We start from the raw sequence: 22,245 nt of genomic DNA on the forward strand, positions 1-22,245 counted from the left end.
GCTATTCGTATTTGTGACGGATAAAAAACGGTTTACCCGGCAGATAATATGGATATCCATATTATTCATGACTTCTTGAATATGATCACTTATGAGAGAATTCCTAGTCTCCTAAACTTGAGGAACCCCAAATTTGAGGTTTTACAAATGTAAAAGTTAAACACATTAGTTATCCATTTTGTTAATCGTTTTCTAAGTAGATAATATGATTTTTATCCATATTCGATCTGTTTTTAAAATTTTTATTATCCAACTCATTTTTTAATTTATAATATAAGTTAATAACAGTTTTCTTTTAGCCATTTTGCCACCTCTAACTTAAACTAAAAAACCAACCCCATGGTAATCTGACTCTTACTCCCACTACCAAAAAGCAAAGAATGAAAGACCTCCAAATGAAAAAAAGAAAAGCACAAAATTGACCAAAAAATAAAGTATTACTCCTAGTTGGAAACCAAGTCACGTGTTGGTAAGACAGTGGAAACAAAGAATGCAGTCATACAAAAAGACCCAAAACAAGGGTAGTAGTAGAAAAACAAACCCACATGAGCCGCGTTTGACGCTTCCCATGTGTTTATTGATAAGAGTCTTTGTTTCGCCGAAAGGTTAACAGGAGAGTAACACTACTCTTCTCTCTCTCTACTTTCTCTTTTTTTCTTCTCTCTCTCACATACGCATTTTCAATTTACACGCACACTTGGCCTCAACCAATCGTGTCTCACCACTGTCTCTTTCAATTCCTAATCTTTCTCATTTCGTCTCAGAATTTTCTTCGTCTGTTCAAACGACGTCGCTTAAGTCAATGATCACCTCCTCCATTTTTTCGATTCGCTACGCAATTAGGTAGTCTAGGGTTTTGAAAACGATTCTTTCGGAGCTCAATTTTCTACATGGATGGTGGTAATTCCAGCTCGGAGCTGTACCGACCATGTGTACAACAAGCACATAGTCGTTTCGATGGAAGTACCGTAACGTCCATGGGGTTACAAGGTTCGGAACAGTGTAGTTCCGTGCAGTATATGGACAATTTTCAGCTGGTCGGAGTTCCGGCTGCGGTCACCGGAGGTGCTCCGATTACGGTAGCTGTAGATGGCAGGACTTCAGTTGCAAACGTGATCGGCGACGGCGTCGAGAAGCGGAAGCGAGGGCGGCCGCCTCGTTTCCACACGACGGTGGCAAAACCTCCGCCGCCAAAGAAACCCCGAGAAGAGGACGAAGATGTTTGCTTCATATGTTTCGATGGTGGTTCTCTTGTACTTTGCGATCGCAAGTAAGTGAAGCTCGTTTTTCACTCTTTAGTTTCCATTTTGAAGTGCCCTTATGCTTTTCGGATGTGAAATTTACTTCAATTTGAGCTAAAAGTATTGAAAGAATTAGTAGTGCTTCACAATAATGGTAATCTTTCTTTTTCTTTGAAAAGCATAATTGTGTTAATGCTGTTTCTTTAATGGTTAGGGGGTGTCCAAAGGCATATCATCCAGCATGTATTAAGCGGGATGAGGCATTTTTTCGCTCCAAGGCAAAATGGAACTGCGGTATGTGTTCTCTTACTTCTTTACGCATATGAAGAATCTGTTCAGCTCATATAGTTCTTTGGTTGCTAGGTTGTTGTACTGTATTTATTTATTCTCATGACGGTTTAATATAAATTTGGAAATTATTTGTTGCATGCTAAGAGAGAACTAGTAAATGACATTCTATTTTAGATGGAGAGAATTTTGGATTATTGAGCATCATGCATTAAGGCGTATGGGTTGCATGGCATAATTCATGCTGTTACATTATAGAAATAAATGTAATGACATGCCTTAACTGATACTTCTAGAACGAGTCTTGAATGTTGTTCATTACAATTTTGTGACTAGGAGAGGTTTCAGCTGCAAACTTCAAACGTAATATTGTTGCTGCATGTTGAGAATTTTGATGGGGACATGTAATACACGCTGCCCCATCATTATGTTATGTTTCTTCTGCTCATTGATATCCTTACTGAAGAACAGTATCTCTGGATGCTTTTCTTATTCACTGTCCTTTCTTGAGATAAATATGAAGTCCTAGATTGCTACTTCCACAAACTGCTTAGGGTTTTTACGGGCAATCTTTTACACCATGTGTGGGTATTCCTATATTAGTAAACAAGCTCATATAATTGCTAATAACCTTCTCTCTCTCCCTCTCTCCTTTTTCCCTGTCTTCCTGCATTGCACATATTTCATCAAGAGCATCTTAAAAATCTATTTCTTTGGGGTAGTCCGTGTCCTACAGAGAACTGAGAGAAGAAGGGGCGGTGTGATTGTTCTATTATAAGGGGGGGCTTAGGCAATTGGAATAGAACAGAACATCACGAAAAGTAGTATGGAAATGTAACTAAGTTGGGAGCCTCTTGGAAAAAAATCATTATTATGTTGCTTAGAAAACTTTGCTGTTAAATCCAGTTTTTGGTATTGATTAATGTACTGCCTGAATGATGCTGCAAGCGGTGTAAGTATTCATTTAAAAATTTGTCTCCATATGCCATAGTTGATACATTCGAGGACAGTTGAGGAGGTTTGGGATATCAGGGAATTTTATATCCATGGCAGGGTTGGTACAGCAAAAAAAGATTCTGAAAATTTCGACTAGAAAATATCAAAGTATCAGAGTCTGCTAGTGCTTAATATTTTTGCTTTTATTTTTCACTTAGTACTTTTTCTTTTATTTGAACTACAAGAGATCTTGTTGTATTTTCTACATGAAGCATGTGATCAACATCAATGGCCCCAGAATGATACAGCAACCTTATATTACTTCTGTTTTCAGGTTGGCATATTTGTAGTGTGTGCCAAAAAGCTTCCCACTACCTGTGCTATACTTGTACATATTCATTGTGCAAGGCATGTACAAAAAATGCTGATTACTTGTGTGTTCGAGGAAACAAGGGTTTTTGCTCGACGTGCATGAGAACTATCATGCTTATTGAGAACAAAGACCAAGCAAATAAGGAAATGGTATGTCCAATGTACTGTAAGATCTCAATAGGGATGCTTAATTTTGCAAGTGATTATCATATCTTGTCATTTTCTCTATGATAAGGTTCCTGATTGTTTACTTTGAGTAAGATACATTCTCCCAAGAATGATTAATGCCTTTATTTGTGGAAATGGAGGATCAGGACACAGTCTGGTTATCAGTTCTATCTTTTGTTATAGAGATAAACCTAGAAGGTGCTAAGTCAAATATATCTTTGGTAAGCCAAAGCAAGAAGGATCGATAGAAAGTTAGAAGAGGATGCTTACCAGTTTAACTGTGAATAGACAATTTGTTCTTCGAGCACTGATCTTTTGACGTCTTTCCAGATTACAGATAGTTTTTGCATGAGATTTTCATGTTTAATTCTATTATTGTGTACTTATCTTTTCTCATCTCCATAAAGTAATCTTGGGCTAAGTTTTGACTGTTCATTATACTTCATTTGATTTACCTAAAAACTATTCAGGTTCAGGTAGATTTTGATGACAAAAGCAGCTGGGAATATCTCTTTAAGGTGTATTGGGTAATCCTAAAGGAAAAACTATCATTAACACTCGATGAACTTCTTCAAGCTAAAAATCCATGGAAAGAATCAGATGCAGTACATGGTAAGCGGCAGCTAATGCCCTATGGTCATTATGTTGCAAATGATGGCAAAAGTATTGCAGGCAAGTCATTTGACTATATAGAGCAGAAGAAACCCATAGAACCGTTAGAACTATCTAAAAAGGATCCTCCAACCGCTGAAATCCGAGTAGTTTCAGACTCTGGTAACGCGAGCATTCTCAGGTCTACTCCGCTGTTAGAGCTAACCAAGCCTGTTCAAGAGCTGAAGGTTCAGAATGAAGATTGTTTGAGGTCAAAACAGGAAAGCACTGTTGCAGTGACATCACTGAACGGATGCATGGAGTGGGCGTCAAAGGAGCTTTTAGATTTTGTTGCACATATGAAGGATGGTGATACCTGTGCTATATCTCAGTTTGATGTCCAGGCACTTTTGCTCGACTATATTAAGAGAAATAATCTTCGAGATCCTCGAAAGAAGAGCCAAATAATTTGTGATTTGAGGCTCAAAAGCCTTTTCGGGAAGCCACGCGTTGGCCACATAGAAATGCTGAAGCTTCTCGAGTTTCACTTTTTGATAAAGGAGGAGTCAAAGAAGAGTGCTTTTATACCAGCTGGAATTGTTGGAACAATGACTAGCCATGTGGAACCTGATGATAGTAATGGTATTTCTTCATCTAAAAAACGTAAAACTCGTAAAAATGGTGAAGTAAAAATGACCCAGATTAATCTGGATGAATTTGCTGCAATTGATGCTCACAATATAAACTTCATATATTTGAGGCGTGATTTGATGGAAACTCTTGCTGAAGATGTGGAGAAGTTCCATGACAGAGTTGTTGGGTCAGTTGTCCGCATAAGAATACCTGGCAACGATCAGAAGCAGGAAATCTACAGGCTTGTCCATGTTGTAGGTACAAATTGATCATGAAGCTTTTTAACCACAGTATGTAATATAATCTTGTTCTAGTTTATGGAGCTTATGGTTTTAATGCAGGTACAAGTAAGTCATCTGAACCATATAAGATTAGAGATAAGACAGTTGATGTATTACTTGAAGTATTGAACTTAGACAAGAAAGAAGCCTTATCCATTGATTCTATTTCAAATCAAGATTTCTGTGAGGTAATTAAGATACAACACGTTTCCTTATTCATCTATTTGTGAATTGCTTCCTCTTACTATGGCATTGTTAAAGAAATCTTGCTTACCATTACATATTGCAGCAGATAAGGTGATATTCATCTTTATTGTTCTGTATTGTAGCTCAATCTTTTGTAGCGTTTTTCTTGGGCTGCTCATTTTCACATTAGGCCGTGCTAGTACTTTTTTACTTTAAGTAATGTAGCACAAACAGCAGCTGTATTGGCATCCTATAGATGAAATATATACCATGTAAGCTAAGACTGAAAGAACATTTAGCTCACACAGGCCCGGGCAGTTTTGCATGTAGCAAGTATAATTTTTGTGAATTAGTCCATTTAATGTGAATATATGATGCACTCAGATTTGAGATGAGATGGTAATACTGGGAACTTGAGGATGGAATTGTAAGGGGATCATGAGCAGCGTTGAGTATGTTCCATCTGGTCTTAGCTGTTCGACGTATGATTGTGAATTGAGAGAGTTTTTTCAGATGCAGCTTTCATAAATAAAGCACTTCAAAAGTTACCCAACAAGTATTAGATGTGAATTCAAAAAATTAAGTGGGTTTGTTAGTTGCATCGAGGGAAGAGAGCTGGTTTGGAGCTGGGTGTATTTTTAGACCAATCAGCCTCTTGGTATCACCTTTTACCCTTCTTACCCATTCAAGCTGTCTGTACACATGTATCGTGGATGTAAAATACTAAATTCAGTTGCATTGAGGGGATGAGCTAGTTCGAGATGGTTGTATTGATGGAGTACCAATCAGCCTCTTGTTATCACTTACCATTGCAAGCGGTCTGTCTGACATTGACACATGCCATGATATGGTGCCATTTTGGTGGTTTATGGTATGACATGCGCCATATATGCTGTCTTTATTATCTTCTGCTGTTTTACAACCTGGGAATGGTCTGGCAGCTTTTCTTGCTCGATGTTGAATCTAGTCAATCAGCATGTGGTCATGAGATTCTTTATGTAATAAATATTGCACGCATCTCTGAAGAGAGTGGCTTGACCAAAGATTGCCCCATGAATGAATCAGCACACTTGTTTTTTGCTTTGGAAGGTCTAGAGATTTTTATTAGACTTGAATTTTGTGCTGAAGTGGCCTATATGAAGGAAATCTGTTTTTTTTCTTGTTATATTTTATATTTTGTATCTTTCCTTTTGTCTTCTGTAACATTACGATGAATGGCAAGCTGAGTTTATTTTGTGAGCTGCTGACGATGAAATTCAGGTGCATTATGGGAAAATCTTATTTCACATTTTACATAAATTGCAAATCTATCATAAAAAAGTTTCCACTTCTAGTTCTGGCAGCCCTTTACACAGAAAATTTCACCTTTTCTAGGGTCTAGGTTTCCAGTTGTTTCAGCATGATTTTGTGGGCCTTATGTGATTGCTTAATATTGTCATTTCAGGATGAATGCAGAAGACTACGTCAGAGTATAAAATGTGGGCTTGTGAAAAGGCTTACTGTAGTAAGTGTTCAAACCTGAGTATTAAAATTTTTGCTATGGTAAATGAAAATTTTCTAATTTAAATGACCCTTTAATGCAGGGTGAGATACAGAAGAAGGCTATGGAACTCCGGGCAGTAAAACTCAATGATGTATGTCAATTGCTTTGCTGTTCATTTCTCTTAATAGTGATTTTGGCTTCTCATCTCCTGAAGCTAATTTACTAATCTTCCCTTAAAACTTGTATGACCTGACTCTATCTTTCAACAGTTCTGTATTTCTAGATCCTGTCCTATTTTCACCCTGTTCATTAGTATCTCATTATGGCAAAGATCCCATTATTATAAAATTCATGAGAGGTGCCTGTGAGACTTCTGCTGTGAGAATATATGAAAGGATAGAGAACTAATATAACATTTTGAATGATATCTTTCTTAGAATTGGCAAGCACATTCTCTGCTGGTTACTATAAATTGGTACTACCTCTTCTGCATCTGCTGCAAAAAACCACCGTGCTTTTCTCCTTGTGGAATGGATGGCTTGTTCTTTCTTCATAAAGTAGATATAGTAGTCTGAACTCAGTAGAACAAAGAGTCTTGCAGAGAGGCAGGTTACTCATGACTTGATGCACTCTCAATTGGAGGATTATTAAAATTAATTGGAAGACACCTTTTCTTTGAACTTATAGATACTCTTCCCTTTCTAGTCCTCGACCTTTGATCAGCAAATTTATAAGAGAAGTTTGAGTAAGCAAGCATGTTAGATATTAGTAGATATACATTTAATATAATAATAATAATAATGATAATAATATAGAATATGTAAAATAGGCATAACTTGATGCAAATATGTTATACCAACAAATTTGACAAAAGCGATCTTCTAGTGGTAAGAGCATTCCACTTCCAACCAAGAGGTAGGAAATTCAAGTCACCTAAGGGAAAATGTTGGAAAAACACTGTTGGCTCTAAATGAGGAGTGAGGGATGGGGTTGACCAAGTAAAAGAAAAGGATATATCAAGGAAAAAGTGTAATACAATTGCAACATTTCTTAGTGTTCTTGGCATTGGAGGTGGATATACAGAATAAAGTAAATCTGAATATAAAAAGTAAATATAAAAATTAGTGATCTGTCAAGAGGTCCCTTTTGTTTTAGTGTCCTTTATTTTGTTCATGACCTTTGTGTCAAAGGTTTCAAGAAGGTACCACACCAAAACGGATAAAGGAAAATGTAGAGAGATTAACTGCGATGAGATGGTAACTGATCATGCATTATAGTGTGAACTCCATAAGTATATGCTGCTCTTCCTCAGAACATTACAAATTGTTAGCTGCTTTCGCGGAACTGTTACGTTTTTGCATTAAAGATTGTTATAAATATGGTGCTTTTGATGTGCTTGTGCTTATTTATTTTAAATACAGTCCCTGGAAGCAGAGATATTGCGCCTCAATCATCTTCGTGATAGAGCAAGTGAGAAGGGGCACAAGAAAGAATATCCTTTGTCGAAGCAATATGCATTAATAGTTCTTAACATGCCGAAATCAGATTTGAGGCCTCAACTGAAAAAGCTGAGGCACCATTTGATATTTATAAATTTTTCATTTTGTGTATTCATTGACCGGAGAACATTGACCTTGAGCATGAGGACTTCCTTGACAATTCTACGCTCAGAGAATGTATAGAGAAGTTAGAGCTTCTGAAGACACCTGAGGAGCGCCAGCGGAGGCTAATGGAAATTCCAGAAGTGCATGCTGATCCAAAGATGGACCCAGATTATGAATCTGAAGGAGATGATGGAGGATCCAATTACAAGAGAAAAGGTTTATATCTTTTTGTTTCCAGTAACTCTGTGGGTGTTGCTAAACTTTTTTCCCTTTTTATTTGTGGGATGGGGGGTGGGGATTGGGGGTGAGGAAGTAATAAAATGGTTGCTTATTGCTGATGGAATGTAATGCAGTTGAATATCTGGCACCAAGATGCACTAGAATTAGTAGAAGGGATGAAAAACTTATGTCTTCAGGAAGTCTAGGTAAGATGAAGATTGTACTATGAAGTCCTTCAAAAGTTGGTTTAGCGTCAGCTAACTAAAGGGTTTTCTTGTGTTTATCCAGCTAAGGAAGAGGGATCTATCATGGCTCGATGTAGAATGAGTGAGAAAAGAGAAGCTTGTGGATCTAATATCTTGGACAAGCTAGGAAATCGACTTACTGCTGAACCGGCCGTCGATAGGTCTGGATCTGAAACTTCAATTGCTAGTCTCTCTACGGTGAACTCGTCATCCGCTAACAGTATTGAAACTGACAAACTGTGGCATTACCGAGACCCTGCTGGTAGAATCCAAGGACCATTTTCCGTTATGCAGTTGAGGAAATGGAATACGTCAGGGCTTTTTCCTCCTGAAATGAGGATATGGACAAATCATGAGCATGACGACTCGATACTTTTAACGAATGCGTTAAAGGGGCTTTTCCATAAAGAACCTCAATTGCATGGTAAGACATCAAACCAGTCATGGGAACCAGCTGCCTCGGATAGTAGAACTAGTGTTAGGTGGTCTGAGACTGCTACTGGCTCAGGGGGAGAATGTGGAAAAAGAGAGGCACCTGGGCACCCCCACAAAGCAAATTATCATTCAAACGGTAACACAGAGTTTACGAGGATGAATGGGTTATCCCCTTCTTCTCCACAATGCTTGAATTCATTGAAGGGAAATAGTTCTTGTTTTGACAAACCCCGATTGTCGAGCCCTGTCCCTTCATCTAGTCAGCGGGAGGTGATTTTAGCTCTTCCACGACAGGAAAGAGGAAATGCAAATGATAATTGTCGTCCTGCTACAGATCATGGAACTCAGAATTCACGTGGAAGCGCAATGTGCCAGATAAATGATGGGTGTGGTCATAATACACAGTCTAACAGCCGGAATTTAGGCTTGTCTTTGGGGCAGAACCCGGGATCCTTTACCAGTAATAGATATACAATTAACCTGGATTCTGGATCTAGATTTGCTTCAGCTACCAAATCAAGTGATTCATTTGAACAGAAAGGAAACATGAGTCTTCCAGACCTACCTAGTCCTACTCCAGAGACAAGCTATGGTGAACTTGAAGCTCAGGCTGCTGAGAAACTGCTTTTGTTGAGTTCTGTTATTCCTGTTTGTGGTTCAGATAATCATGATTTGCCAAGTCCGACCCCTATTTCAGACCGTGAAACTCAAGGTGGGCATGCAGCTGAAAATAAAGAATCTGTTCCGTCAAGTCTTCCTGTTCAGGAATCAGGCCATAAGTGGAGCAGTGCTTCTAGTTCAGTGGTTGGTGGAGTCCAACTTCGCGAAATAGCTGATGGATGTGGTAGAAGTTCACCAGCTGCAAAACCATCTATTGAAGAATGGGATTCTGGTATCGTCTCTGCTAGCGTCTCTGCTTCCTCACAGAAACCGGCTGAAGCAGTGGGTAATAATGTTGCCACACCTATGTCAAATGCAAACCAACTTACTGCAAAACCATCTATTGAAGAGTGGGATTCTGGTATCGTTTCTTCTTCGTCACTGAAACCGGCTGAAGCAGTAGGTAATCATGTTGCCTCACCTACTTCAAATGCGGACCAACTTACTGCAAAACCATCTACTACTGAAGAATGGGATTCTGGTCTTGTCTCCGTTTCCTCACCAAAACCAGCTGAAGCAGTGGGTGATCATGTTGCAACGCCTACTTCAAATGCCGACCAACTTAATCATACTTCCCCATCTCATCCAGTGTCAAACTTTTTTGGCGAGCCTATAGAGTTCAGCACTTTGGCTGAGGAATCAGTGTCAGACCTGTTGGCTGAAGTTGACGCCATGGAGTCTCAAAATCAAAATAATATGGGTTCCCCTACTTCTGCCATGAGGTGCGGTGAGGAGATGATACCTGGTTGCAGAAATGACTGCTTTAGCCCGATTGAGGAGCTGAGTCCTACACATGATCCTGTAAGAAGTGATGCCTTGAGCTCCACCGGAGATCTACAATTACCTTGTCAATCTACTGTGACGGATGAAACAGTTGGGGCATCTCGAGCTGATGCATTTGATCCATTAAGGAGGTCTGGTGGAAATTCATCTACGAGTAGTGAAGGAGAAACCAAGTCCGCTGATGTTTTGTTTTCCCAGGGGGATGCTGGGTCCAATATACCTTGTACCATTAGTCAAACTACTGCATTTTCTGCTATGGGTCGGAATACAGGGTTGGAAGGTATGACCAGTGGCCGTGGGGCAGCACCTGGGAATCCGATATGGGGTGGACCAGTTCAGGGATATGCAAATGTTAGTGTTAGCAGCAGCATGGGAGCTGCATGGGGAAATTCACATATGAATCGAGGCGCCCCTTTCACTGGGAATCCAGTGTGGGATAGCCAGCGGAGGTATGCAGGGGAAAGGTCTGGTGGTCCGAGAGAGTGGGCTCTTCAAGGAGGAGAGTCGGGATTTGGTAGGGGTAGGTCATCTTGGAACAGACAGCAGCCATATGGTGGTGGAGGATACTCTAGGCCTCCTCCCAAAGGGCAGCGAATTTGTAAATTTTATGAGAGTGGGCGTTGCAAGAAGGGGTCGTCTTGTGACTATCTACACCCGTGAAGGTGTAAACTGAAGGCAAAATTGCTTTCATTTTGTATAATCAGAAATTCTTTTGAGTAAGAAATTGACGTGTAGCTAAACACTAGTATAATTTAACTGAAAAGTTTCAGTTAAAAATGGCAGAATGCAATTTTTTTCTTCCGAACCAGTGTGTTAAGTAGGTGAAATTTTCGTGCAGACCTAAATAGAATACTGTACTTATCTTTGTATACATTTCAACATGTTTTTGATAAGGACTATCGGCCATTTGTAGAAGCGCAGTGGTGATCTTATAACCATGTATTTTATGTTTACATCCCGAAGCGCGAGGTTCTGTTTTCAGAAGAATTGTTTGGAGTTGCGGACTAATTTGAGATTACAAAAAAATGAATGCGTAAATTTCCAAATCTCATTTCTTTCTCAGATAAGAACTGGTTAAGTGACATTGCGGAGCGTGGATTGTCTCGGTTGGTCCTCTAAAATTGTTACATGTTGCGTTAACATTTGACCGTTGTGCTTTGCCACCCATAACTCCTGTACGTGTCCACCCAAGGCAGTTCAATGGGAAGTATTTCTATTAAATGTAACACTAAGGAACTAGTATTTGGCGGAACTAGTATTTGATGCACCATTTTATTATTGAGTGTATCATATTGACAATAAGATGACAATTAAAATTTATTAAAGCAATACAATCTAATTTATTAAAACACACACGACCACAATTTAATTTAAGTAATATTTTTTAATATTGACCGTGCATCACACGGATATCACTTCTAGTTTCTCTTATGTAAGATTGCGGAACTAGTATTTGGTACGCGAAATAACTCGCGCCATACGTACTAAGTTTGCTTTAAAATATTATTTTTGGTAACAGTAACATGCGGAGTCAGTGTAGAACTCACTGTAACAAGTACAAATCTGTACAGGAGTTCCTTTGATTGACTTAAAAAAAATAAAAAGTTTTCAGCAGAAATAATTTTTAAGTCAAAAAGCAATAAGTTGAGGTTGCCCAACTTATTGTTTTTAGTTTGTTTTAAGTAATTTTTAACTTATTTTGAGTACTTTTTTAACTTTGACAACACTAAAAAATTTTAAAAAAAAACTTAAAAGATGATTAGCCAATCCAAACACCATCTACGTGACATTAGAATTGCAGTTGGTGTTCATGGTTCGGTTTGGATCGGTTTTTCCCTAAAAAGAAACCAAACCAAGTAAGTCGAGTTTTTCAAATATTAGAACCAAACCAAACCAATTAAGTCGATTTTTCTCGATTCGGTTTATGTCGGTTTTTCGGTTTTTTCGGTTATTTGTCGGTTTTTTCTTAAATATAAGACATACACTATCAAACACATATTCCGGCGACCACATTTTCAATGTAACACTATCAGATCAATTGCCCTTTTGAGAAATCTATTATTTACCAAGATATATTGATGATAATTGAATCAAATAGTGATGAATAATTTAAGGACTCAATTAAAAATATATTATTTTTAACACGAAATGGATTCTTACACTAAACAAAAGAAAACTACCAATCAAACTAGAATGTATAGGTAAAGAACTATATTAAAAGTGCAAGCTATTAACATTTACCATAATTTTTTTGAAACTTTGTATAACAATATACACATATATAGGTGTAATAATAAATTTGAAATAGCTACTCCTATAATCGGTTTGGTTCGGTTTTTTTCTGATTAAAACCAAAACCAAACCAAATTTGATCGGTTTTTAAAATTCAAAACCAAAACCAAACCAAACCAAAAACGTATACGGTTTTTTTGCTCGGTTNACTATATTAGTCAAATATATATATATATATATATATATATATATATATAATTTTGAGAAACACAACTACAATAATACTTTGTCTAAACAAATTGCGAATTTTAAAATATTTCATGAAACTTACTTTTTCCCAATTGTACTATGGTAAAGCAAATGAGATACATAGCCACATAGGTAACTCAATTCGCAGTTCCCAACGCACTACTTAAGTGTCTACTAGGACGGCTTTTCTTGTCTCGATGAAGGCGAGTAGGAATATAACGGTAAAAATTTATTCACACCGAGTACTTATATTAACATATAGGTGCATGACTTGTGCTTATAAATAAAATTTTTCTTATTTAATATTAAATTATATATATATATTTATCTATTTATTTAACAAAATTAATTTAACTAAACAAATTAATATAGTTTGATGTAAATATTTGTGATTGTGAATTTTTGCCTCTGAATAACAAGGCATCATCATTTCAGAAAATAGAATCCAATCATTTCATTAAGCACCTTATGGTTTCTTTATTGCACGAGACATGACGGGTGCTATCATTAATTGCCCTCTTTAGTTCATCATTAAGCTTATGGCGAAAAGCACGCCACGCTTAATTTCATTCCCTTTCATCTTTTTATTAGAAGAAAACGAAATACACTTCTATAATAGTATCTCTGTATAATAATACTTTATTATAGAAATCAGCTTTTCTCGGAACCAATTTACATGTTATGTTATAATATATATTATCTATAATAATACTTCGCTATAATAATCGAAAATATCTGGAGCAAACGAAGATGTTATACAAAGAGGTTTAATTGTACCATGTAGGGGTGTTCATGGTTCGGTTTGGATCGATTTTTCCCTAAAAAGAAACCAAACCAAGTAAGTCGGTTTTTCAAATATTAGAACCAAAACCAAACCAATTAAGTCGGTTTTTCTCGATTCGATTTATGTCGGTTTTTCGGCTTTTTCGGTTATTTGTCGGTTTCTTCTTAAATATAAGACATACACTACCAAACACATATTCCGGCGACCACATTTTCAATGTAACACTGTCAAATCAATTGCCCTTTGAGAAATCTATTATTTACCAAGATATATTGATGATAATTGAATCAAATAGTGATGAATAATTTAAGGACTCAATTAAAAATATATTATTTTTAACACGAAATAGATTCTTACACTAAACAAAAGAAAACTACCAATCAAACTAGAATGTATAGGTAAAGAACTATATTAAAAGTGCAAGCTATTAACATTTACCATAATTTTTTTGAAACTTTGTATAACAATATACACATATATAGGTGTAATAATAAATTTGAAATAGCTACTCCTATAATCGGTTTGGTTCGGTTTTTTTCTGATTAAAACCAAAACCAAACCAAATTTGATCGGTTTTTAAAATTCAAAACCAAAACCAAACCAAACCAAAAAGTATCGGTTTTTTTGCTCGGTTTGATTTGGTTTTCGGTTTGGTTCGATTTTTCGGATTTTTATGAACACCCCTAATTGCAGTCTAATATTAACAATTTTGACTCTGCTTAACTGTTATTGCATTATTAGATGCTACAGTTAAATTCCACCAAAGATACTTCTTTTTTACCTTTCTCTTTCCTCCCATTCATGGTTCATTCCTCCAAAAAGAAAAAATCTTTTGAAAAAAAAAAGGAAGAACAAATGTTGCCGGCTTAAATAGTCGACTATAGATAAAGGTGGCATTCACGTGTAATGTATGTTACTCGCCATCCAACGTCATACTTCACCGCTTTAACGAAATAGAGCTTTGGAATTTGAACGCCAATGATGAAACCGGAGATACCGAATAGTTTTCCATAAATTTACATTTGATCACTCGAATGCTATATTCATCACTCACAGAGAAGTTGAAACTCGTTTTTTCTTCAAACAATAACGATGTCGTCTTCTACATTGACGCCAATGCAAAGGTACGCAGCGGGAGCTCTGTTCGGGCTAGCGCTTCACCAGGCCCAGATCCACCAAACTAGTCCGTTGGGTTTCCCGTCCGACGAGGACGATCGCATTAGCAATAGCAGCAGTAGTGATTCCGTCTCCGAAGGTCCTCAACTTTGGGTTAACGAATCATGCGGCCTGCTTCGCCCGGTTTTCCAGTTAAATCCTTCTGCTTTCTTATTCTTCTAATTTTCAATTAAGCCGTGTTTTTCTAATTAGCATTAAATAATTGACGCTATAGTTTGTTTGGAGATCATTTATTCAAGTTGTATGTTGAATTTTTGTGGTGAACAGATTTCTAGAGATTGATAAAAAAGCATGGCCTGGACTAGAGGAAACTGCTGGGTCTTCATCACCAAAGCATCACGTGGGAGCGGTTAGTTTGTGATTAGCATTGTTCTTGTGTTGATGATTATTGCAAATGTTTACTGATAAGTGGCATTAAATTAAATCGTCTATTTGGGAATCATTTTTCAGTGTTTATTAGGTCTAAAAGTATGTGATATATGGTAATAGTATAAAATGGAAGATAGGTATCATGACTGTGTTTTCGTTATGTTTAAAAATTAAAGGTGACAATAATGTCTACTTGTTGATTGAAGCATGCTACATGACATAAGAATTACGTAACATATTTATAAAGAAAAATGATTTCCTTTCTTTTGGAAAAACATTTTCAACTATTTAAGGTTACTAAACACTGGAAAATGATTTCATCGCCATAACAAGCATACCAAACTCTACTATTTTTCAGACAGGACTTTGTAGCTTTTGTTAATAAATTCTTCTAGCGGAAGGGAAAACAGTTCTCCTTTTCTTTTTAACATCTTCTACAAATAGACTCAGCCTGTATAAATTTATGCCATTTGCTGTTACTTGCTTGATGGCATAATGACTGATATTACTTTAGTTCAACAGTTTCTAAGGTCACTCTCTGTCTCTGAAGAAGGCGGTGATACTTTTTCAGAACCAGCAGAGAAGGAACTTGATCTTGCAAAAGCAATAGATGCTATGGCATCAAGCATGGAGAAAACTCTGGATAATGTGTCCAAGCAGGAGAAGCGGGAAGAATATGAACATGAGTGTCGGGAGAAATTATCTGTTGCTGATATGCAATCCAGGTCCGAAGTGGAAAATACTACAAATATTGAAAATTACCAAGAGAAAAGCAAGAAGCCATCTAGCATTGAGCAGGCTCATTTAGAGTCAGCTGGTGGAGTTGATGAAAAACCAGTGGAGGAGGCATCCGCGCTTGAATACTCTAGGAAACTCACTGTTCTTTATCAGCTTTTCTCAGCTTGTCTTGCACAAACACCTGAAGAGAGTAAAAAATATACACGAAGGAGGAGGGGTTATGATGCACGGCATCGCGTGGCTTTGCGGTTGCTGGCAACATGGTTTGATATCAAATGGATCAAAGTGGTATCTTCCTGCATCTACATCATATGTAATTTCTGCAATGTTCTCGTTCAATCATTTATTTTCTCGCCGTTGTCTGTACTGGAGCTTTTTCTTTTAACTACTGGATATCCTATTCCATACATGCTTGATGTAAGACGGGTAGAATCAAAATGTTCAACTTTTTACTAGAACAATGAATAAATTCTTTCTTTATGCACCAATTTGAATACAATACTCATCCCCAGACTGGGAGAAAGGTCAAATTGAAAAACCTCCCAACAAAGAGATAAGGTAAGAGCCCCAAATTAGTAATGTGAACTCAATAAGTTATTCTGCCTAAAGAAACTTGAAGGTTCAGGATGCTTCTACTTTTGACGGGTATAGCCCTTCCACCTTTTCCTTTAATAAAGTTAATGAATTTATTCAAAAGATGGGAGAAACTCCGCATACAAGATGTATATCATATAGAGAGCCTTACAAAAGACACGATTTTCTACAAGAAGCATCCAATCATGTTTACTGTAATGAGAACACGGAGGAGCTCCAAGATATGCAAAAACTAACAAGATTTATGCTTGAAAGCTATTCCAATAATAGCCCCCAGTTTCTTTCTTTTCATATTGTACACATGATTGCTAGAGGTGCTACACTGCCACGTCTTATGCTCTCTATCTCTATTTCTTCTTTCTGAATTTTCACGCTAGCATCAAATCCTTTACCGTCCCTGCTATTACCATTGTATTCCAAACATATTCCACATCTTACACAAAAGCTTGTGCTCCCTGCCAATGAAGTAGTAGGTGGTTTACTTCCTCACAGGCACTGTTACGCGTGAAGCACCAATAGACGTTCCACTTATAATCACGCCCCCCCCCCCTCGCTATTCCAACATAATACCTTAAACATTTAACATTTTATCCACTATTCTTTACGTTCTTCCTATCATCTCATGTCCAACAGTAAGAAATTCTTAAAAGTGGAAATATTACAGAATTGGAAAATCTTCAGTCTAAGCTCTGGTTAATTCGTCGACAGGATATCTTTGATAATTCTAATATTCTCGTATATGCTACGAAAGTTTTGGAAGGGTCTATCATTTAGCTTTGTGTCATTTAAAATTATCTAACAGAAGTGATGATCATCTTAAAAAGGCTATTGCAAACATGTTGTTTTTCTGTGGATGATAAAGTTCATTTTTGTTTTCTTTCATGTCTTAATATTTCAATTCTTTTTCATCTGTGGGTTCCACTCTTTTTTTTGTCAGAGCAGTCATATCATCATTAGAAAAATAAGAATAATTGAGATTAAGTAACTGCCAGTTCCACTTTTTGATGTCGAATTTTCTTTTTCTTTACAATGATATGACTGCACAAGCAAAGACATGCTTTTTTTGTGTATTTAATCTAGCAATCTTTTTTCTTCTAGACTAGTAAAACAGCTACTTCATATGAAAGGAGCTTATTGTAATGATGCAGAATTTGCACCTCGCCCAAGGCTATAGTAACTTAAATCATGGACCTCCTTAAACTTGTACAGACAGTGAAAAAGAAATTATCTGCTGCAGGAAGCCATCGAAACCACAGTTGCTTGTTCTGCAATGGCTTTGCTGAAAGAGGAAGAATCAAAGGAACAAAGCCGATCTCCTAAAAGCTCATGGGCTAAGTGGAAACGAAGAGGTATAATAGGTGCGGCGGCGGTAACCGGAGGAACCTTGTTGGCAGTTACTGGTGGTATGACATCCCTGACTTTCTTAGTGTCTTGACATGATTAGAAAAACCTCTTAGGAAAGTGAAATGGATTTCTCTGTTCTTTTAGTCTTCATTTACTCTTAAATAGGTTTAGCATCTTCATGTTTCCTATGTTTTAGCAGGTGCAGACATGATCTGACAAGCCTTACAGGAATCAAATTGTTTCTCCTTTCAGTCTTTTTTAGATTCTTAAAGGAGTTGGAATGTGATCTGTGGAGAACCCTCATAGGAGATGAAATATAGTATGATTTCCTTGCCTTTGTTTTGTTCATAAACAGGTTTAGCTGCTCCGGCAATAGCTGCAGGCTTTGGTGCTTTAGCCCCTACCTTGGGAGCCCTTGTTCCTGTGATAGGAGCAAGTGGGTTTGCTGCTGTTGCTAGTGCTGCAGGAAGTGTTGCCGGGTCTGTTGCAGTAGCAGCATCATTCGGAGGTAAACACATGTTTCATAAGATATCTTGTTGTATCACCATTCACCTTTTTGGTATGAGCACCGCTTGTGGTTTTGCACTTCTCGTTTTCTTTGATAAGGTAAGGTAATTTATTAAGAATAGTACCAAAGAAGTAATAAAAGTTACAAAAAGATGGTGCTAGAAGCAGATTCACTCAGTAGCTCATACACAAAAAATAATAAAGATGAGCTAAATCATCTACCCTACTGTTCTTAACTCAAAAATAGTGCTTTTGCACTTCTCAGGTAGCCAAAGGCTTAGATTGATTTGTGGAGACTGAACATCTTGAAATTATGCTCCAGCTACTAAGGGTAGTCCTGATACTCCATATTTTTGCTTACCCAGCTGCTGGAGCTGGACTTACAGGAAGTAAAATGGCCAGGAGAACTGGAGATGTTGATGAATTTGAGTTCAAGGCTATAGGAGAAAATCATAACCAGGGTGTAAGTAGTTAGCTCTCTTTTGTACTACTTGAAATTGTCTTGTGACTCCTGTCTGCCTTCCTTATTTCAGTTAGTAGGTGGGCATTGCAGTCTGTATTGAAAGTACAAGAGGAGGGGTGAATTGTAAATACTTCAAATTAATTACTTATAAGTTGACTTAAAACTTGAGTAGTCGGCTGAATATGATAATTTAGCAGATATGGTAACGGAAAGTAAAATGCAGAGAATAATTGCAGGAATTAAAAACACCGGAATTTTTATACTGGTTCGGATTCAATGTGAATCCTAATCCAGTCCCCTTGGGTTGCAAGGGAGTTCTCTTCAGTAAATGAGTTTCTTCCGAGTACAGATGTGGTGTATATCGCTCAGTTTCTCTAGCACTCGTTTTTGATACAATGCCTCACCAGTTGTGTGCTCTCTTTCTATCCCTGACTTGTTACACAGCAGATCTTAGCGAACTACAATGCTTGTTTGCAGTAGAATAAAGAGAGTGATTTGGTTTGATCAAAGTATATCTAAGCTAGGGTTTACAAGGGTGTATAAATACTTTGATGGATGGTAGAGGCTTGATAACCCTAGAGATTTGATCCTTGGAAAGAATTGATTCTTTTCAAGAATAAGGAATGAGCCGTTGCTTCTCTTGATTGCTTTCCTTTAGCAGAGGATTGCTTCACTTGATTTCTCCTTGATTGTTGGATCTTCCAAATGTGGTCGCTTCCCGGATCTCCTCGTATCCTTTAATCTTCCGTGATTCTGCCCATGATTCGTGCCTTTGTCCAAGGCTTATTTGATTTTTTCCAGCTCAGCTAATCATTGTTATTGCTGATTGATTCGTTGATTAGATTGCGCCCAGATTTACGAGACCAATCCAGATTTGCTGATCACATCCTGATTGATTTCTTCCCTTGTACATCATGAACCATTCGAGCAGTCTTCTTTACTTCTTGAACTTGATTTCCTGCACATGTATATTATTTGCATCATTAAAACATGATCTAACATGTATTGTGTCTCTTCGAGTTCTTTCATCTTTATTCTCATAGTTGTAATAATCTTTAGTTTTAGTCATGGGCCACAGGAGCTCACCTATGTTTGTTCTCACTTTGCACTTTTGGCATCAGCGGCTGGCAGTTGAGGTTTTGATCTCAGGACTTGTTTTTAAGGAGGAAGATTTTGTAAGACCTTGGGAAGGACAATATGATAACTCTGAGAGGTAAAAAGAATCTTCTTTTCTTTTTTTGTTGGTTGATCTCCATTTAGGTAGATGATTTCATTCACCTAGGTCAACACAAATTATTGACTATTTTGTTTTGTTAGTTCCCGCATCTGTCAGTGAAAGCTTATTAAGCAGAAACCACTCTTGCATTTCTCAATTTCTTCAGATACGTGCTGCAGTGGGAGTCGAAGAATCTTATTGCTGTAAGCACTGTAATTCAGGATTGGTTGACGTCAAGTAATAATTTTTTCTTTGCCTTTTAGCATATGATACATTGGCCAGTTAAATTGCTGCTGTATTCGGTTATGATGCTGACATCATCACTAATTACAGGACTTGCAATGGAGTTGATGAAACGTGGTGCTATGATGACCGTTTTAAAAACTCTTTTGGCAGCATTCGCATTGCCAGCAACATTGCTTGCTATGACTGATTTTATTGACAGCAAATGGACTATTGCCGTGGACAGGTTCTTGTTTGTTTGTGTATCTGATTTACAATCTCTTTTTTGAGGTTGGGATTGGGATCAAGGAGGAACATGTGATGAAGCTGTTTTATCTTCCATTTATGTATATGCCACGATTAGAAGTAAAAGGAAGAGATTAATATAATGGCGGTAATAATGAGAAGAACCTATCTATGAACCCAAATTATTTACCATTTGTTTAATTTTTTTAAATTTTTTCTGTATTTCCATCTTTTGTTTCAGCGGAACTAATTCTAGCTCCAATCATGCTTCTTAATTATCAAGCAGTTCTACTTTATCATATTGTGCCAAAGCATAGTATCCTACTTAGATTGGAAAAGTAAATTCTGCCCATTGCTATTTATTATTCACAGATCTGACAAGGCAGGAAAACTTCTGGCAGAAGTGTTACAGAAAGGATTACAAGGACACAGGTAAACAAGCTTAAATAGATTCTGAGCATTTTCCAGTTGAGTCCCCTGAAAGATTGCGTTTTCACATCAACCAATTCTGTTGGTTGTCCATATATGTTTCAGACCTGTGACACTCGTAGGGTTTTCACTTGGGGCAAGAGTTATCTTTAAATGTCTCCAGATTCTGGCTGAGAGTGAGACTAATTGTAACGTTCTTTAAAAATGTTTTTCTTTCTTACAGTTTATCAGTTGCTTAATATGATCCTAAAGTATTTTCTTGCAATTTCACAGCTGGACTTGTGGAAAGAGTTGTTCTTCTTGGGGCACCCATTGCAATTAAGGATATGAACTGGGAAGCAGCTAGAAAGGTTTTTGCTCCCCCCTTTGTTAATTTCAACTACTCTTATTAGAATGAGCATATTTATCCCCTTTCCTTTCCTCATTTGTTTTCCCAAGTATAAGGCTAGGACGTGTCTACTTGATTACCTCATAATTATCATTTGAGGATCTCTCTTCCTATTTTGCAGGTAGTGTCTGGTCGATTTGTGAATGCTTACTCTACAAATGATTGGATGCTAGGGATTGCCTTCCGTGCCAGGTTTGCATTATCTGCAACCATAGTACTGATGTTAAAAATGTCAATGACTGATGCTAAGCTCTGCATACTGTCTTAAACTCTTACCCTTGTGCTCTCTCCAAATTGCCTGTCTGCATTTTGTCTTGACACAATATTCAGAGAACTATTGAAAATATGAAACATTAGATATTCCTTGAAAAACGTAGTCATATTCTGATACTCTTAATTGTAGAACAATAAACAAGGATACAGGAGTAACTGTTTTGAGTTAAAATTAGGTCATATAAAACTTTTAATTTGAAATATATTAAAACTTCTATTTAAGGAAATTGGAGAATAATGTGAGACATTCCAAAAATGAAAGTAGGCCAAATGTTCTATATGGAGGGACAATATGTTTTCATGTTTCATATGTCGTTTGTGCTTCTGTTTCTGTATAACTTAGTGCATTTTCTTCTAAACAGTCTCCTTACACGAGGCTTGGCTGGAATTCAACCAGTTGATGTTCCTGGTATTGAGAATGTAAGTTTTCATTTGTACCTTTCCTTTTAAGGACAACCATATTTGAATCCTCATCATTTCTTGCTCAAACCCTTCACTTTTAACAGGTTGATGTGACTGAACTCATCGACGGTCATTCCTCCTATTTATGGGCTACCCAAAAGATTTTAAATCTACTTGAGCTTGATGCCTATTATCCGGTAGTTATCGGTCGCGTCGCGCTGTAAAGACAGACGTTGCAACTTGCAACACATTTTCTTCGTTAGATAAATGCATTTTAGGGGATTGTATCTGTTACAGGAAGTGCATAGTTTTAGCCAGGTCATTCTATGACTACTGGTGTACCACATATAAATTTCTGAATATGAATGATATAGCAAGAATCTGAAATCACGACTGAAGCAGGTGGTTTAAAGTTCTGTTTTTCGCGCGACTTTGCTCATATGTGATTCATGCCAGATTGTGAAAAGTAATATTTTACCTTTTATTTT

General features: G+C 37.2%; 2 protein-coding genes across 3 annotated transcripts; both read left to right on the forward strand.

Annotated features, from left to right (window-relative positions):
- The first annotated feature begins 566 nt into the window (after positions 1-566).
- Positions 567-11,042, forward strand: LOC109206225 (zinc finger CCCH domain-containing protein 44). Its single transcript, XM_019369028.1, has 11 exons — positions 567-1,270; positions 1,456-1,535; positions 2,800-2,987; positions 3,476-4,487; positions 4,571-4,698; positions 6,141-6,200; positions 6,280-6,330; positions 7,601-7,671; positions 7,845-7,999; positions 8,137-8,208; positions 8,291-11,042. The coding sequence occupies exons 1-11, from the start codon at positions 891-893 to the stop codon at positions 10,783-10,785; spliced, it is 4,692 nt and encodes a 1,563-aa protein (XP_019224573.1). The 5' UTR covers positions 567-890; the 3' UTR covers positions 10,786-11,042.
- A 3,152-nt stretch (positions 11,043-14,194) lies between these two features.
- Positions 14,195-22,180, forward strand: LOC109206226 (transmembrane and coiled-coil domain-containing protein 4-like). Of its 2 annotated transcripts, none has more exons than XM_019369030.1 (15): positions 14,195-14,697; positions 14,834-14,915; positions 15,458-15,961; positions 17,505-17,670; positions 17,967-18,119; positions 18,484-18,581; positions 19,703-19,794; positions 19,964-20,034; positions 20,131-20,266; positions 20,638-20,697; positions 20,800-20,870; positions 20,968-21,044; positions 21,204-21,274; positions 21,718-21,775; positions 21,862-22,180. In XM_019369030.1, exons 1-15 carry the CDS (start codon positions 14,483-14,485, stop codon positions 21,979-21,981), a joined length of 1,974 nt encoding a protein of 657 aa, XP_019224575.1. In that variant the 5' UTR covers positions 14,195-14,482; the 3' UTR covers positions 21,982-22,180. The 2 variants fall into 2 exon arrangements, with proteins under 2 accessions (XP_019224575.1, XP_019224574.1); XM_019369029.1 differs by having other exon boundaries at positions 14,196-14,697; positions 20,800-20,882.
- The last annotated feature ends 65 nt before the right edge of the window (positions 22,181-22,245 follow it).

This window comes from Nicotiana attenuata, unplaced genomic scaffold, assembly GCF_001879085.1.
Source record: "Nicotiana attenuata strain UT unplaced genomic scaffold, NIATTr2, whole genome shotgun sequence".
NCBI classification, from domain to species: domain Eukaryota; kingdom Viridiplantae; phylum Streptophyta; class Magnoliopsida; order Solanales; family Solanaceae; genus Nicotiana; species Nicotiana attenuata.

Bases quoted from the DNA above. Each gene is read 5' to 3' on its own strand.
- LOC109206225 (XM_019369028.1), top strand. From the start codon at position 891: ATGGATGGTGGTAATTCCAGCTCGGAGCTGTACCGACCATGTGTACAA. The intron at 1,271-1,455 runs GTAAGTGAAGCT...TTTAATGGTTAG, and splicing joins CTTGTACTTTGCGATCGCAA to GGGGTGTCCAAAGGCATATC. The intron at 4,488-4,570 runs GTACAAATTGAT...GTTTTAATGCAG, and splicing joins CAGGCTTGTCCATGTTGTAG to GTACAAGTAAGTCATCTGAA.
- LOC109206226 (XM_019369029.1), top strand. From the start codon at position 14,483: ATGTCGTCTTCTACATTGACGCCAATGCAAAGGTACGCAGCGGGAGCT. The intron at 14,698-14,833 runs GTTAAATCCTTC...TGTGGTGAACAG, and splicing joins CTGCTTCGCCCGGTTTTCCA to ATTTCTAGAGATTGATAAAA. The intron at 21,275-21,717 runs GTTTGCATTATC...TCTTCTAAACAG, and splicing joins GGGATTGCCTTCCGTGCCAG to TCTCCTTACACGAGGCTTGG.